Source organism: Bactrocera dorsalis, chromosome 3 (genome assembly GCF_023373825.1).
Source record: "Bactrocera dorsalis isolate Fly_Bdor chromosome 3, ASM2337382v1, whole genome shotgun sequence".
NCBI lineage: Eukaryota > Metazoa > Arthropoda > Insecta > Diptera > Tephritidae > Bactrocera > Bactrocera dorsalis.
Window position 1 is genome coordinate 23,025,101 of NC_064305.1, and position 17,379 is coordinate 23,042,479.

Below are 17,379 nucleotides of genomic sequence, written 5' to 3' on the forward strand. Positions count from 1 at the left end.
CAAAAGCCATTTTCGCCAATTTTCCAGTTTACAAATGCAACGCAAGCGAGATAGGAGGAATTGTAAGTGAGTTTTTTTAAGTAAAGGGCGATAGTAACTATAAATACGGACGGCGGAAAATTCAGAATACCTGGTTTCAAAGCTAAAAAATTTGAATAGAAAAAGGCGCACGAATCTTAGCCAGAGTTCAAGTGAATCAAATACAGATGGACGTAAGAGCACAGCAAAGGAATTTGATGTAGGTTTCTTCAGAAACTGTGTCGTTGGAGGGAACTCTGAAGATATAAAGCAAAAATTAAAAACAACGCTGAGTGAGAGAATTCGATATTGTACCCTACATCTTGATGTTTTGAAAGCTTTTCCGATTTTTCGACACGATCCATCCCTGGTATATAAGACAACATTTGTAAAATAATCTTTATTACTAGTAAACAATCTTCAGTTTTCATTCGATTTTGAACTGCGCTACAATCGTTTAATAGCCAACAGCCTAATTACTTCGCGGCGAAGTTATTTAAAATTCGCGGGTGACGTTTTGAAAGATACTATTGGAAGCTGTTTAATACCAGGTGAGCATATTCACTTAGGAAATACATATGTATGTATTAAAAATTCTGATTTAAATTTTAAATTTTTAGAGTGGTTTATTGAAATCAAACCGTTTTTACATCTGCTACGACTACTACCTTCATTTACACTACGCTCAAAGGAAAATAAACAACAACGAGTAAATTTCGAATCAACCATCAATAAATTTATAAATTTTCAGAAAATAAGTATGTATGGAGTAACGTTTGCGATAAAACTATAACTGTTGTCCTGCTTTTATTCAAATATAAATTAAAAAGTAGCAATAATTTGTCCTATAAGAAAACCAATAATTTAACTATCTTTATAATTTTACGACTTCGAATTAAACAGCAAGCAGCTCACAATCGTAGCATCTGGAAAAAGAAAGGAGGAAATTGTTCAGTATTTTATTTTAATTGACGGAAAAGCTTTACATGTGCCAATAACATATACTTTCATTGAGGTATTTGATTTATATTTTAAGTCATTTTATGTATTATACGTATATGTAAATAGTTTTTGAACTGAATAAAAAATGAATTAAAAACGAGTCCCGTTTCATTCCAGCCTTTATGTGGAGGCAAATTTTGGGGAATAGTTAAGAGTTAAAATTACACCTTTTAGTGTAACTTTTTTTAGCACTTTACTGGAGCTAAAACTGCACTCAAAATTTAAGACTTAATAGAGTTAAAATTACACCTTTTAGTGTAATTCTTATTAACACTTTATTGGAGTTAAAATCACACTTTAAGGTGCTGTTTACAAATACTCCGCATTAGTGTCAATCTTGCTCCTTTTAGTGTTATTTTTTTTGACTCCTTTTGGTGTTAAGTTTACACCTTTTTTAGTTTATATATACAGCAACACCGAAGAGTGCTGTTTTGACACCAAAACTTTTTTGTGTGCATGTTTCTATTATTATATTGCGCAAAGTTGGGGTTGCAATGCGTGACAGAAATTTTAAACTCTCGTAGGACTCTCCAGTGGCCAAAAATCTTAGCGTTACGGAAAGACGTTCATTTGGTGAAATTGCATGTCTCATAACAGTATCTTGCTTTTCGATTAATGGCGTTATCAGCACCAAGAGGTCGTTGTAAACTGCAACATCCATCCTCAGAAAGTTTTTGTAATGCTTTGGGCAAGATATTTCTAGTTCTTTTAACAAATTTGTATGCGCGCAAGTTAATACCAGTATCAACGACATTTATACACAAGTATATGAGAAACGCTGATAAAGCCAGCTCTGCCTAAACAAATAAACAAGAGTATCAAAACAAGACTTTGAACTCATATCTGAATACAAGACATGCATAGGCCACAAGATAAGCCGCATGATAAGCACTTGTTTATAATAAATAATAAGATTAGACTTTAGACCTAAGCCACAAAACATGGATATGTTATCAACTTAACGAATAGTATATAAGACATAGGATAATACAAAAACATGTTCACTTTAACTATGTAATTCAAAAGAATAAAGTTCATATTCAGCAAAAGAATATATAGTTTTTGAAACCATTCATAAGTATATGAATTAACTGGGGGCTCAACCGCTCTTTACTGGGAAGGAGGAGATCGCACAACAGGACATCGGCATCCTTAAGAATCTTCGAAGCGCATAAAGAAGGACATCTAAATCCTCAAGCTGAAATCTTTAGTAAAGAAAGCCAAAATCTTTAAATCTTCCTTAACGAAGACAGACACTCAAAAAATGAGTCAAGGAGCAAAACGGACAATGCCTAACGAGGACATAAATCCTTCAGCTACAGTCCCTACCACTCCTGAAAACTACATAATGTCCTACATTCAGAATCAGTTCTCGAAATTGGACGAAGAAAGGAGAAAGGACAAGGAGTTAATATTACGGATGTTCCAAACTACAAATCCTAATACTAGCGAAACTTCTACTCCAACAATATACCAAGAAGCCACGATGCAATACCAGAATGTAACAGATGTACAAATCGAAGTCATAAAGGAATTACCTATTTTCCAAGGAAACAAAGAAGAGTATACGATATGGAAGTCACATGTAATGAAAGTCATGGAACCACTCCAAGTATTCCAGAATACACCTCAATTCTACAATATCATTACAACCTTCAGAAGAAGAATCACGGGGCATGCAGATATGTTACTTGAATGCAACAACACACCTCTCAACTTCTACAGTATCATGGAAGCTTTGGACGCACTATATCACGACCCAAACGCACTGTATGAAATACAAGAACACATGAAGAACTTGGCACAACAACCAACAGAAGACTTGGACACTTATTTCCAATACACATTGACATTGCACAGGAAGCTGATTAAAAATACAGTGGACCTTCTAAAAACAGAAATAAATAACAAATATATTGAACAAGAATCTATAACACAATTTATTAAAGGATTAAAAAATAAAAATTTGGCAACAGCCTTAGCATCAAATCAATATCAAAGTTTAATGCAAACCTATACAAGTGCTAAACAAATCGAAATACGATTACAACAAACTAGTGAAAATAAAAATCTAAGACGACCTATCGAAATCCAAAAACAAAATTTAAATAACTTTTGGCAAAGACCAACTAATCAACATAGAATAATACCGGAAAAGACAAACCTTTTTAATTTTAATCCACCACAATGGCAAAATAATAATTTAAATCAATGGTCAAGAAACCAATATAATCAACCTAATCATAATAATCATAATAATAACAACTTCAGGCAAAATCAATTCCAACCAAGGCAACAAATGAGGAACAATTACAATTATACACAACCTCAAAGAGGATTTAATACATATCAACCACCACAAGAACGCATGGATGTTGACGAACCTCAAAGAAACAGTGGGTGCAAACGAAATCACTCTAACAGAAACATCATTCCGCAAAAGATACAAAGGATCAACACACAGCAACAACCTGAACCTCAGCCAGAACAAACCTTCAGACACATGGAAGAAGCTGACGATACATCGAGTACTTTTTTAGGCTAAAGAATGGACTGCCTTGCCTTACACTCAAGGATGGTCCGACACAACAAGAAGTGAATATCATGATCGACTCAGGCGCTACAAACAACTACATATCAAAAAAATGCAGAATAGGTAAGAGTATATCAATAGATCCTGTATGGACAAAATCAATGCATGGATATTCCATCATGACTAGTAAAAAAATAATACATCTGTTAAACCATGATTTACCATTTTTTGAACTAGAAGATATCAAAGATTTTGATATGATAATAGGATTTTGTGGATTAAAAAAATTAAACGCAGAAATAGATTTCACGTCACTACAATTAAAATATAAAAATAAAAACAAAAATCAAAAAATAAATTACACAAATGATAATAAAGATTATGAAGAGGAGATTAGAGAAATAATTAGGAGAAATAATAAAACAGAAAAGTTACCATTTACCACAGCGATAGAAGCAACCATTAGGACAGAAAATAATGAACCTGTTTGGACGAAACAATACCAATATCCGTACGCAGATAACGATTTTGTCAATTCAGAAATAAAAAAATTATTAAAGAATAATATAATACAACCTAGTAGAAGTCCTTATAACTCACCAGTTTGGACAGTACCAAAAAAGGGTATAGATGAAAATGGAAAACCCAAGAAAAGATTAGTGATAGATTTTCAAAAATTAAATTCAAAAACTATAACAGATAGATATCCTATTCCGGACATAAACATGACAATACAAGCGTTAGGTAAAGCCAAATATTTTTCTACGATAGATTTAGAAGCAGGATTTCACCAAATTATGATAAAAAAAGAAGATAGGGAAAAAACAGCATTTTCCATAAATGGAGCTAAATATGAATTCATACGAATGCCCTTCGGATTAAGAAATGCACCCTCAATATTTCAAAGATGTGTTGATGATATTCTACGAGAATATATAAATAAATTTGCGTTTGTATATATCGACGACGTGTTAATATATTCCTCGACACCTGAAGAACATATTAAACACATCCAAATAATAGTAAGCGCATTACATAAAGCAAATATGAAAATCTCCGATGAAAAATCACACTTCTTTAAAAATCAAGTCGAATATTTAGGACATATAATAACACAAAATAGGATAACGGTAGATCCTAAGAAAGTAGAAACATTAGACAAGTATCCGATACCTCAAACCCTGAAAGAATTAAGGTCATTTTTAGGTATGGCGGGATATTATAGGAAATTTATACAAGGATATAGCAAAATAACAAAACCACTAACCATACATCTACAAGGAGAAAATGGTATAACAAGTAAAAAAATGTCAGCTAAGAAAGAAATTAAATTAGATAAAGAAGCCATAAAAGCTATACAAATAATTAAAACAAAATTAAAAGAACAAGTTGAACTATTTCAACCAGATTTCTCAAAACCTTTTGATTTAACTACAGATGCGAGTAATTTTGCCATAGGAGGAGTCTTATCACAAGAAAAGAAACCTATATTTTTTATATCAAGAACATTAACAAAAACAGAAGAAAATTATTGTACAACGGAAAAAGAATTATTAGCAATAGTATGGGCTATTGGAAAACTTAGGAATTATATTTACGGTATAGCAGATTTAACTATACACACTGATCACCAGGCTTTGATATTTTCTATTTCGGACAAAAATCCAAATATAAAACTAAAAAGATGGAAACATTTTATACAAGAATCTGGAGCAAAAATAGTATACAAACCAGGAAATCAAAACGTAGTAGCAGATGCATTATCAAGACAAAAAATTAACACTTCAACAATAGAATCGATGCACTCGACACGTAGTTCACCAAACGAAAACTATACATACGCAAAACAAACGATAAATTCATTTAAGAACCAAATCATATTAAAGAAAACTGAACGAAATAAAAAAGAAACACAAACGACCTTTCCAAAGTATCACAGACACATTATTGAATACCAAAACACTGAATATCTAACAAAAACCTTAAAAGAAATTTTTACACCTAATTTCAATAACGCGATTAAAATCGATGAACAAGAACTATTCTCAATAAAATCACTACTAAGTAAACATTTTCTAAACTACAAGCTCTTTATAGCACAAAATCTAGTCGAAGACATAACAGACAAAAACAGGCAATTGGAAATTATAACAAATACACATAACCGAGCGCATAGAAATGAGAAAAATAACGCGATGGAAATTAGACAACAATATTTTTGGCCCGATATGGCGAAACAAATCAAAAACTTTGCACGAAACTGTTCAAATTGTTATGAACAAAAATACGAGCGTAGACCAACAAAACAACTGATAGGGAGAACACCAGCAACAAATCTACCAGGAGAATCTATAAGTATGGATATATTCCACATAGGAAATAGAACATATATAACTAGTATGTGTAGGTACTCAAAATATTTATTAATGAGAGAAATAGCAGATAAAGTCAACACCGTAGACAAACTAGAAGAAATTCTCACACTTACATACCCATATTGTAGAAACCTACAAACCGACAATGAGAGTATATTCACATCGATATCTTGTTTGTCACTATACCGACGACTTCATATAACACATAATCGTACGCCAACAGCTCATTCGACATCAAACGGTTCAGTTGAACGCTTGCATAGCACACTGATAGAAATCGCAGCAACATTAGCTAAACAAAATAACACCGATCCAGTTACGGAAATATTTAACGCAGCATACGAGTATAATAGGACAATACACTCGGTGACCAAACAAAAACCGGTAGAAGTATTTTTTAATAGGAAGAATTATCCAGAAATAAAACAATTGATTGAAAAAAACAAAGACAAAGTTTTAGAATATCATAATAAGAAAAGAACACAAAAAGTTTATGAACCAAAACAAATAATTTACGCACTATCAAAACGACGTACAAAAACTGAACAAAAATATCTAAAATACATAGTTATAGAAAACCGTGAGGACACAGTTTTAGTAGAGAGAGGAGGAAGACAACATGTCTTACATAAAGATAACATTCGTAATACTCCTATTGAATTTAATAATAAACATAAAAGCATACACAGTGAGCAATCTAAAAAATAAAAAATTTATATTCACCGAAACTGACGACGCATACCTATATGAAGATACCGAATTTTTATATCATTTATTTAATTTAACGACAATAATGGAAAGATACAAACAGATAGAATATAGATCAATTGGCAGGACACAACAGGATATTATAAACGAAAATAGAATCTCAAATTTAATTGAACAAACTATTTCACACTCAATACAAAAAAGATCAATAAACATTTTAGGGACTATAATAAAATTTATAACTGGGATTCCAGATCATGACGATCTTATTGAAATAAAAACACATTTAAATGAAATAATAGAAAATAATAATCAACAGAGAGTCATTAACTCACACTTTGAACGGTCAATCTCAAAGGTTGATCCTCAATCAATCTCAACAAGCCTGGTCATATCAGAAACTTTGAAGGAATTAGAAACCCTATTCGAAACTATAAATTCTGTAAAGACAGGAAATTACTTGTCTAAGTCTTTAAATTTAAATGATATAAAACAAATAATAAAAAACGAAAAGTTAGATATTCCAGTTTTAAATGTAATGGAATACTCTACAATAAATGTAATTAGAATTAAGGATACATACAGTGACACACAAAAGTATTCGGAAAAATATTTTTCCGAAATAAGAGTATCAGCATTTTCTTTCTATTTACAGTTAATATTCAAAAACTATTTTAATTAGTTTATTATGGCTTATAGTTTTATTTAAAAGCAAAACATAAATTTTTTTCAAACGAAAACATAACCAAATAGAGCTTCAATTCAAAAACTAGGCAAATTCACATCACAAAAGTATTCGTAAAAAAATATTACACTGTATAAATTCCGTTATCCACGGCTTCGGTAAAACCCCGTTATCCACGTCAGCACACGTTATTACTGTCAGCTAGAATTTGTCTTTAATCGGAATTGAAATTTCAGTGAGTTTAGATATTTTGGTAGTGCTGTTTATTATAAGTACGTGAAATTGAATACAATATGGGTCGAAAATCGAAAGAAAGCACTTACGAGGAAAGGAAAATAATATATAACCTACGAAAAGAGGGGAAAAAATTAAAAGAGATTGCGAAATATACTAATAAAAGTATTTCAACTGTCCACAGTATTTTACAAAGGAATTCACTGAAGTTGGGGCAGCGACCAGGGAGACCAGAAAAGCTTAAGCCCCGTGATAAAGCTGTTATAATAAGAAAAATCAAGGAACAGCCACGAACTTCTGCTCCAGATATTAATCGGGGTCTCGCCGAAAGCCTTGGAATGCAAATCAGTGATGAAACCGTACGTAGAACGCTAAGGGCTGCTGGTTACAATGCGAGAACACCACGTATCAAGCCGTTGATTAGTGAGCAAAATCGAAAGAAGCGATTAGAATTCGCAAAGAAGTATATAAATGAAAACTCCGAGTTTTGGCGGAAAGTAATCTTTAGTGATGAAACTAAATTTAACATTTTTGGGCCTGACTGTGGTAATAAAGTATGGCGGAAAGCTAATACCGAAATGCAGCGAAAGAATACAAAATGTTCAGTTAAGCACGGAGGTGGCAACGTAATGTTATGGGGTTGCATGAGTGCAAACGGTGCCGGAAATTTGCAATTTATTAATGATAAAATGGATCACTACCAATACATTCAAATATTAAAGGATAATCTATGCTCTAGCGCTGACAAACTTGGACTTTCGGGTCGTTACATATTCCAGCAGGACAACGACCCAAAACATACAGCCCTTAATACAAAATTGTGGATACTATACAACACTCCAAATACTTTAAAAACACCTCCTCAATCGCCGGATCTTAATCCGATTGAGCACTTATGGGCAGATTTGGAGAGAACTATCAGGAAACACCCAATAACATCAAAAAATTCCCTCAAAGCAGCTATACTCAAGGAATGGGATAAAATATCATCTGAGAGAACTCAAAAACTTGTGAACTCAATGCCGAGTAGATTAAGAGAAGTTATTAAGATGAAAGGGTATGCTACTAGATATTAATTACAAAACAAAATCAAATTTATTACATAAATATAATTTTTTACGAATACTTTTGTGATGTGAATTTGCCTAGTTTTTGAATTGAAGTACTATTTGGTTATGTTGTCGTTTGAAAAAAATTTATGTTTTGCTTTTAAATAAAACTATAAGCCATAATAAACTAATTAAAATAGTTTTTGAATATTAACTGTAAATAGAAAGAAAATGCTGATACTCTTATTTCGGAAAAATATTTTTCCGAATACTTTTGTGTGTCACTGTATGTAATCATTTATAAATATCCTTTAATAACGCAAAAATGTAAATTATTTAAAATAACATCATTAAGCTATCTGCATGGCAAATATATATTAGACAAATATATAGCTCAATGTAATATAAATAATTATTCAAGAGTAAAAGAATGTAAACAATCACTAAATACTTTTATATGTAAAACCAACAAGGATAATGAATGTATTTCGAAATTAGTGCTAAAAGAAAAAGCAAATTGTAAAACTATTGAAGAAACAAATGCAAATATCACAATATTAGATTATGGTAATATAATATTAGATGGAAAATATGAAATTAATAACGAAACTATCTCAGGAGTAAACTTGATCCAGTTCAATGACACCATTAAAATAAATGGACGAAAGTACATAAACATACAGGATACAATAAAACAGATAATCCAACATGAAGGCACCATAACAATTGATGAAGTAATCAACTCCAATGAAGAAACTAAATTTACGAATATCCGGAAGTTACATAAACTACTCATTCCAATCGAAGATCACCCGATCCAAACTTTTTGCTACACAATTACAACATTTGGAATTATAATCCTGATAATTTGGACACTACTCAAATTAATCAAACTACGACAAGTTACTCAAGAAAGAAAGAAACTACACGAACTCCAAAAACTCACAGCCAACTTTACATTATAAAAATGAGGACATTTTGTTTTTTTTTTAAGAGGGAGGAGAGTTAATACCAGTATCAACGACATTTATACACAAGTATATGAGAAACGCTGATAAAGCCAGCTCTGCCTAAACAAATAAACAAGAGTATCAAAACAAGACTTTGAACTCATATCTGAATACAAGACATGCATAGGCCACAAGATAAGCCGCATGATAAGCACTTGTTTATAATAAATAATAAGATTAGACTTTAGACCTAAGCCACAAAACATGGATATGTTATCAACTTAACGAATAGTATATAAGACATAGGATAATACAAAAACATGTTCACTTTAACTATGTAATTCAAAAGAATAAAGTTCATATTCAGCAAAAGAATATATAGTTTTTGAAACCATTCATAAGTATATGAATTAACTAGCGTGTTGGTCTTTTCTTACGCCAATCTTGCACCCAAATTCGTTTTTTCCTGCCACTTTTTGCAATTTCTTCCTCTTCCTCCATTTCTAAAATCTTCAATCAGAAGAAGAGCTGCCACTAATGCGCGTGCCATATTTACTCGTTGAAAGCTGGGGTCACGGATCGGTAAACATACGAAAGAAAATTACGTGATACATTAATCGTATGCGGCGATTGGCATTATGACATACGAAACCAAACGGATCGTAATGTGTTTTCATTTCACAATAGTTTTTTAAATTCCACATTGCTTTGGATCGTATTTTTAGGTCGCAATAGATGTGGAACTGCCAAAACTGTTGCAAAATATTCAATAAATGTGTTAGTTTAAATATCAAATGGTTGAATATCAAGATGGATCCGACTTTGTTTTTTTATTTGACAGTGATGGGGATGAAAAAATAGTGCGGAGGCAACTAAGAGATCGGAGCAATCCTTTGGCACTGCCGAACACAGCGTCAGTGTATAAAAAATAAATCATGAAACCTCATTAACGAAGTTTTCTTTGCAGATTTTTAAAACGATTTCGTCTAACTAAAGAGGCGTTTGAATATGTCCTAAATAATATATGTTTAACGCAATATGACGTCAGAGCAGTGCGTCCAGTGCTACCATTAGCAACCACGCTCTCACATTTGGCTAGCGGTGGATACCAGTACAGAGTAGGCAGTGACTATTTGATTGGGATTTGTCAAAGCATTGTTTCGAAGCTGACATCCCATGTGCTTAAAGAAATGGAAACGAAGTTGTGCCCACAGTTTATACGGTTTACACCAGAGGATTCCCTTACATGTAAAGAGTGGCTTGTGCAGCAATATAAAATTCCTAGAGGTAAATATACGCTTCACTAAAATATTAGTAATATTACATATACTTCAATAGGAAAGGCTACCATAGTATCAACGCTATGATAGTAAGTTGCTATTGAATATACATTAGACCTGGCGCAGCTTATATGAGATTTTTTTTTTTTTGGAATTTTGAGTACGGGGATTGGTCAAATATGCGATTCGATGTAATAATTCATGTGGTAAATTTTTAACTCGATCAGAGTGTGCCAACCTGTGCCATAATGAGGTCAAAGGTCAAAATATAGAAAAACACTTGGTTTTTTTACTGTTATCTGTTTATTTATTATATATAGAATGTAATGACCTCATTTTTTCTCAATATTTTGCACAATAATTTTTTCTATATGTCCAATGATAAGAAAATTTATAAATATTAGAAAAGAGTAAATTAGTAAAAATTCCATTGAACTGAGGCGGGCCACTGACTACACAAATTATCTGCACAAGACTGTTGTTGGAATTGAGTGGAATTGCGTTCACTGAGTTCACAACAACAACAAATTACTCGAATGTAATGTAGTCAGTGGCCCGCCTAACGGTAAATTCATACATTACCGTTCACATACGCCAATGTTGATAATTAGACAGACTGAGACGTGCAAATAGAGCTTTTAATATTTTGTCATTGCGAAATTGACTGTGGTTAAGAAAGGGTCTTTATTAAAATAATTAAAAATAGTAAAAGTTATACTGCAATATCGTGATGGCTGTAAATAATTTTGTTACACTTAGATCTGCTGACGCAAATGTATATTTGATAGGAAAATGTGAAAAAAATATACTTGGAAGCAAGTTACCGTCAAAACTACAAGTGCTGAAATGTTTTTTTTACTATGTGCGGTGTGAAAAGAAAACAATTAAGGAAAGTGCTAAATTGGCTTCGAAGGAAATATTGCCTTTTTGGGAAAGAGCACGTATTCCAACGTTAAACAAAAGAACTTGTGACGATAAATTAGTGAAATTATATGATGAGTTGAGAACAGTACAGAAATTTTGTAAATCTTCGTTTTCTAGTTCTCGTAAAAAGGAAAATGATTTCAATGATAATTTAAACAATTTATTCGATATTGCACATGCTGATGCTTTAGAAATGATAGCTATTCCTGAGGACCGAGACTTTTTAATTAAACAAAGAGAGCCAGGTCGTGTTGGGAGCATGATTTCTATAGATCAATGTCTCGCAAATAAAGAAAAACGGAAGGCGCAAAGGTTAGAAGAAGAAAATCGACGCAGAGCAAAGTATCAAAGATTGGAAAGCACTCAAGGTATTTATTTAATTCTGCTGAAACAAATAATATGTAAGTTTCTCTTTCAACTTCTTTTTTTTTAGAGTTGAGTGTAGACTATGATGTAAGTGACGAAAGTAAATGTGAGTCTGAAAAATCTGTAGAACAGTTGAGGATCGTATCAAACACCAACGAGCTGAAAAAAAACGTGGTAAAAAAAGCTTCATAGATGATAGAATGCTTGCTTGCATGGATGCTGGCAATATGTCAACCCCACTCGCAATTCATTTTATTATTGCAACAGCTAAAGCTTTGGGTCACAATATTGAAGATCTGGTTATTAATTGTACAAGTTTGAGAAAACAGCGCAAGGAATATCGTCGGCGTCATGGTACAGAAATTATTGAGAATTTCAAGGTATAAAAGTTAATTTTGGATTTGTTATGAATACTTTTCAGAGCGAAAATTTTTCAGATCCCTGATACATTTGTGTTACACTGGGACGGTAAACTACTTCCTGCAATGACTGGAAAGGAAAAAGTAGAACGCCTAGCTATTGTTTTAACGGCAGATAATATATGTAGAAAAATTAATTTCCATCCCAATTATTGAATGTGGAACTGGTAAAGCAATCGCCCAGTCCATATATAATTACTTAGAAAAAATGAATATGATAAATTCGGTGGAAATGGTATGCTTTGACACGACAGCTACAAACACTGGTAAACGTAACGGGGCTGGAATGTTGCTGGAACAAAAATTGAAACGTAGCTTGTTGTGGTTGCCATGCAGGCATCATATTGCAGAAATCATACTACGAGCTGTATTTGAAATATATTTTGGAAAATCTTGTGGCCCGGAAGTTGCCATATTTGAACGTTTTTCGCGGGAATGGAACACTTTCAATTTAAAAGATTTTTCAATTGGTATCATGGATGAAGAAGTGCGACGTGCTATAAGTGCAGAGGAATGTGAAGCCAATAAAGAATTTTGCATCAAAAATATAGCAAAAGACCACATTCGCCATGATTACAAAGAGCTATTGCAACTCATGTTTATTTTCTTAGGTGGCAGCATCCCGAACTTTTCCTTTCGTGCACCTGGCGCGACGTCACCTGCCAGGTTTATGTCAAAAGCGATATATGCCTTAAAAATGTTTGCTTTGCAAAAACAATTTAAAATGTCTTCCAGCCATTTGAATGGATTCCGCAATGTGTGTATTTTCCTGGTGCGTCTTTATATTCCGTATTGGTTTCGAACTACTAATGCAGTCGAAGCACCAAATTTGGATTTGCAGCTGATAAAAAACATTGCCGGTTATTACGACCCAAAAATATCTCTAGCCTTATTAGATAAAATGAAAAAACACTTATGGTATCTGTCCGAGGAAGCCGTTGGTCTCGCCTTTTTCGATTCTAATGTGGACTTAAATGTGAAAAGAAAGATGGTTGAAGCACTAGCATTAGAAAAGGAGTTTGAAAGCAATGACGATAATGGCGTTTATCTTCGTAAAAATGTAAATGCCAGCATTGAAGAAATGAAAGCATTCATAAGTAAAGATTTAAGTTGTTTTGTAACGCAAAGAACTAGAAATATCTTTTCACGATTGGAAATAGACGTAAAATTTTTCAACTTAGATCCCTCAAACTGGTGCGAAAATGCAGAATATTTAAAAGGTGTTCAAATTCTCAAAAACGTCACTGCTGTTAATGATTCTGCTGAGAGGAAAGTAAAACTAATAACAGATTTTAACCGGCCTTTAACTCATAGCGAAGAAGATAAACAATACTTGCTTCATATTGTCGAGAACTACAGGCAAAAGTTCCCTTCATATACTAAAACTTCGCTTTTGTAATATTATTGAGACATATATTAATGATTGAAATGCAAATTGTGGAAAAATTGCGTCATTTTATTTTTTCTTTAATAAATAAACAGATAACAGTAAAAAAACCAAGTGTTTTTCTATATTTTGAACTTTGACCTCATTATGGCACAGGTTGGCACACTCTGATTGAGTTAAAAATTTACCACATGAATTATTACATCGAATCGCATATTTGACCAATCCCCGTACTCAAAATTCCAAAAAAAAAAAATAACGCCAGGTCTAATATACATACAGTCGAACTTCCATAACTCGAACTTCTTTAACTCGAATTTTCTCTAACTCGAACTAAATGGGTTGGCAGTAGCATTAAGAGAGTAATTAACATGTAAATTTCCTTCCGTAACTCGAACTTCCATAACTCGAACGAAAATACATAATTATGACTTCTATAACTCGAAGTAATGTCCTTTTCTCTCATTCTACAACTCGCAGTATTGTACTTTCTCTCTTTCGCTCTACATTTTTCTTTTATTTGCTTATTTTTTTGAACCGCCTTTTTATTCGGGGAATTCCCTCTTTGTTCATCAAATGCTTATTTTTGTTTTCGTATGTATCAGTTCAGTGCAAGAATGATAGAGTACAAGATTGCGCAGATGAGAGACAAAACTTTTTTCGTTCTGCGCATCTACGTCACACGGCTCATAAATTTCGTGAAATAGCTTGAGTAGCAAGTAAATATTGCTTGTTAACAAGAATGTTAGAGTAGTAGAGTTTATAGCTGCCAAATTTTTTACTGCACCGTATGACGTAAGCAATTGTATGTTTAGTATAACGGACCTGCGCAATGCGTAATCTCTTTTCTATCATTCTTGAGTTCATAAATGTCAGTCGTACTTGATGATACAGGGAAATAAGATCGTATTTATTAATTATCATGGCAACTAAACGTGTTTTTAAATCTTTGTCGATTGAAGAAAAGTATAAACTATTGAAAGAAGTAGAAGGTGGCTTAAAGAAAAAGGAAGCAGCTGAAAAATTTGGTATCCCAGCCAGTACGGTGTCAACGATTTTTAAGAATAAAGATTCAATTATTACGTCGTTTGAATCTGGGGTTCGTCTGGGTATAAAAGGATTAAAACCCCAGTATTTCAAAACATCGATAAAGCAAGCCTCGATTAGTTCAAAGCAGCTAGACATCAAAACATACCTATATCTGAAGGAATATTAAAGGAGAAGGCAAAGGAGTTTGCAAAGCGCTTTGGCGATGATCATTTTATGGCAAGCACAGGTTGGCTTGATAAATGGAAGCAGAGGTAGGGAACAAAACGTTCAATTGGCGAAAATTTCAATTTTTATTTTAGGTATGCTGTGGGATATAAAAGAGCGTGTGGGGAAAGCAATGACGTTAGTGAAGTGAACTGCGAAAAGTGGAAAAAAGATGTTTTGCCGAATTTATTAAAAAACGGGATGTTTTTAATGCGGATGAATCAGGGTTGTTTTTTAAATGTTTGCCAGACAAAACATTGACGTTTAAAAACCAAAAATGCCACGGAGGCAAGAATAGCAAGCAACGGGTTACGTTGATGCTAGCAGCAAATATGGATGGATCGGAAAAATTTAAAATTCTATTGATTGGAAAAAGTGCCAAACCGCGGTGCTTTCGAGGTATTAAGTGGTTACCCGTAGACTATAAAGAAACTCCAAGGCCTGGATGACTGGCCAAATTTTTGAAGAATGGGTTCTAAATTTGGATAAGCGCTTTCAAAGTACTGGCCGAAAAATTTTATTGTTTATTGATAATTGCCCAGCACATCCAAAAGACGTACAAAGCAAACTGAAAGCCATTGAACTGGCATTTTTTCCACCGAATATGACCTCTAAATTACAGCCGCTGGATCAGGGAGTAATTCAAAACTTGAAAGTTTTTTATCGTACCAGAATAGTAAAAGAAGCACTAAAGCGTATAGAGGCAAACGAAATACAAGATATTACACTTATGGATTGCATCAATCATGTAACAAAAGCTTGGGATATTGACGTCAAAAATCAAACCATAGCGAATTGCTTCAAAAAAGCTGGATTTGGTCAATATTCTGAATGGGAAGAGGAAGATGACATACCTCTGAGTTTTTTAAGTACTACTGATGAATATCAAAATGTAATTGAAGCTGATTACGAAGCATGGTTAAAAGCAAACAAAATAACTTGCAATGCTACTCTTCAGGATTATATTGCAGTAGATAATGACCTTTGCACAACTGGCTTTCCTACAAATGCTGATATTGTTGAGAATTACTGCCCTGAATTAGATGATCCAATATTAAGCGGAACGGAGAGTGACGGCGAGGGATCGGTAGAAGAAACTCTGGTGAATAGTTTCTTCCAGAAATGATGTAGAAAATGCTTTCCGAACATTGAGTTTATATTTGCAAACAAATGACACTACAACTGATGAGAAATGTACGGAGTAATTTTTTACTGAAAATACCAAAAAAAAAGAAAATTTTAAGTCACTAATTTCTGAATATTTCACTTCACTGTAACTTATTACAGTTTTCTGTAATGTGTGTTTTAAACAAAAAATACATATTCATCATTTAATATACTCTAAAGTAGCAATTGAATTTTTTTTTAAACAAAAAGTTTTTTTCTATAACTCGAAGTCTCCGTAAATCGAAGTTTTTTTTGGGATAATAGTGATTCGAGTTATGGAAGTTCGACTGTATATGTTAATCAATGGAAATAAACATCGAAAAATTACATACAGCCTTGGTCAAAAGTATTAGGCACCCCATTAAAATACAAGTATTCTCAAATGTGGCTATCAAAGTTACCACTTCTTCACTCTGGGTAAGCTAATACTAAAAATTGTCATTTTTAAGAAATTCATAAAATATTTTCGCATGTAAAATTTGAAAGTGGAAGTGTAATTTACATTTAGTGAAAAGTTACCAATCTTACAAAAACAGTTCATATTTACCGAAATGCCTAAAAAAGTGAAATTAGTTACGATTATAGAGTTAGAATTCAAGTTTTACTTAAGTGAAGAAGGTAAGTCTCAGGTTGAGATTGCCAATTTGGTGGGATGTTCGCGGTGCGCGGTCCAATGTGCTATCACACGATTTGTGGAGACGAAATCCCACAATAATAAATCAAAAAGTGGAAGAAAGCGTCTAACCAGTAAACGAGAAGACCGAATACTTATACGCGAGTCTCTCAAGGATCGCTAGGACATTCAATCAGGCGCTTGAATCCGGAATATAGAGCCGAGGAGCAGGAGCGCGACTCAATAGCACATTTAAAAAGGCGTTTGAATCCGGAGTATAGAGCAGAGGAGTAGGTACGCAACACCGCTAAACATTTAAATAGACCAACTAATCGAGAATATAGAGCAGCGAAGCAGGAGCGAGTTAAAACACACAACCGAGTTGTACAATGCAGTACTTCTCCATTGCAGTTAA

General features: G+C 33.1%; 2 protein-coding genes across 2 annotated transcripts; both read left to right on the forward strand.

The window, feature by feature from the left end:
• The first annotated feature begins 10,953 nt into the window (after positions 1 to 10,953).
• Positions 10,954 to 14,207, forward strand: LOC125777764 (uncharacterized). Its single transcript, XM_049453314.1, has 3 exons — positions 10,954 to 12,126; positions 12,192 to 12,504; positions 12,562 to 14,207. Exon 3 carries the CDS (start codon positions 12,752 to 12,754, stop codon positions 13,940 to 13,942), a length of 1,191 nt encoding a protein of 396 aa, XP_049309271.1. The 5' UTR covers positions 10,954 to 12,126; positions 12,192 to 12,504; positions 12,562 to 12,751; the 3' UTR covers positions 13,943 to 14,207.
• Positions 14,208 to 15,629: 1,422 nt separating this feature from the next.
• LOC125777314 (tigger transposable element-derived protein 6-like) lies at positions 15,630 to 16,310 on the forward strand. The gene has a single exon (XM_049451783.1). The coding sequence runs from the start codon at positions 15,630 to 15,632 to the stop codon at positions 16,308 to 16,310; it is 681 nt and encodes a 226-aa protein (XP_049307740.1).
• The last annotated feature ends 1,069 nt before the right edge of the window (positions 16,311 to 17,379 follow it).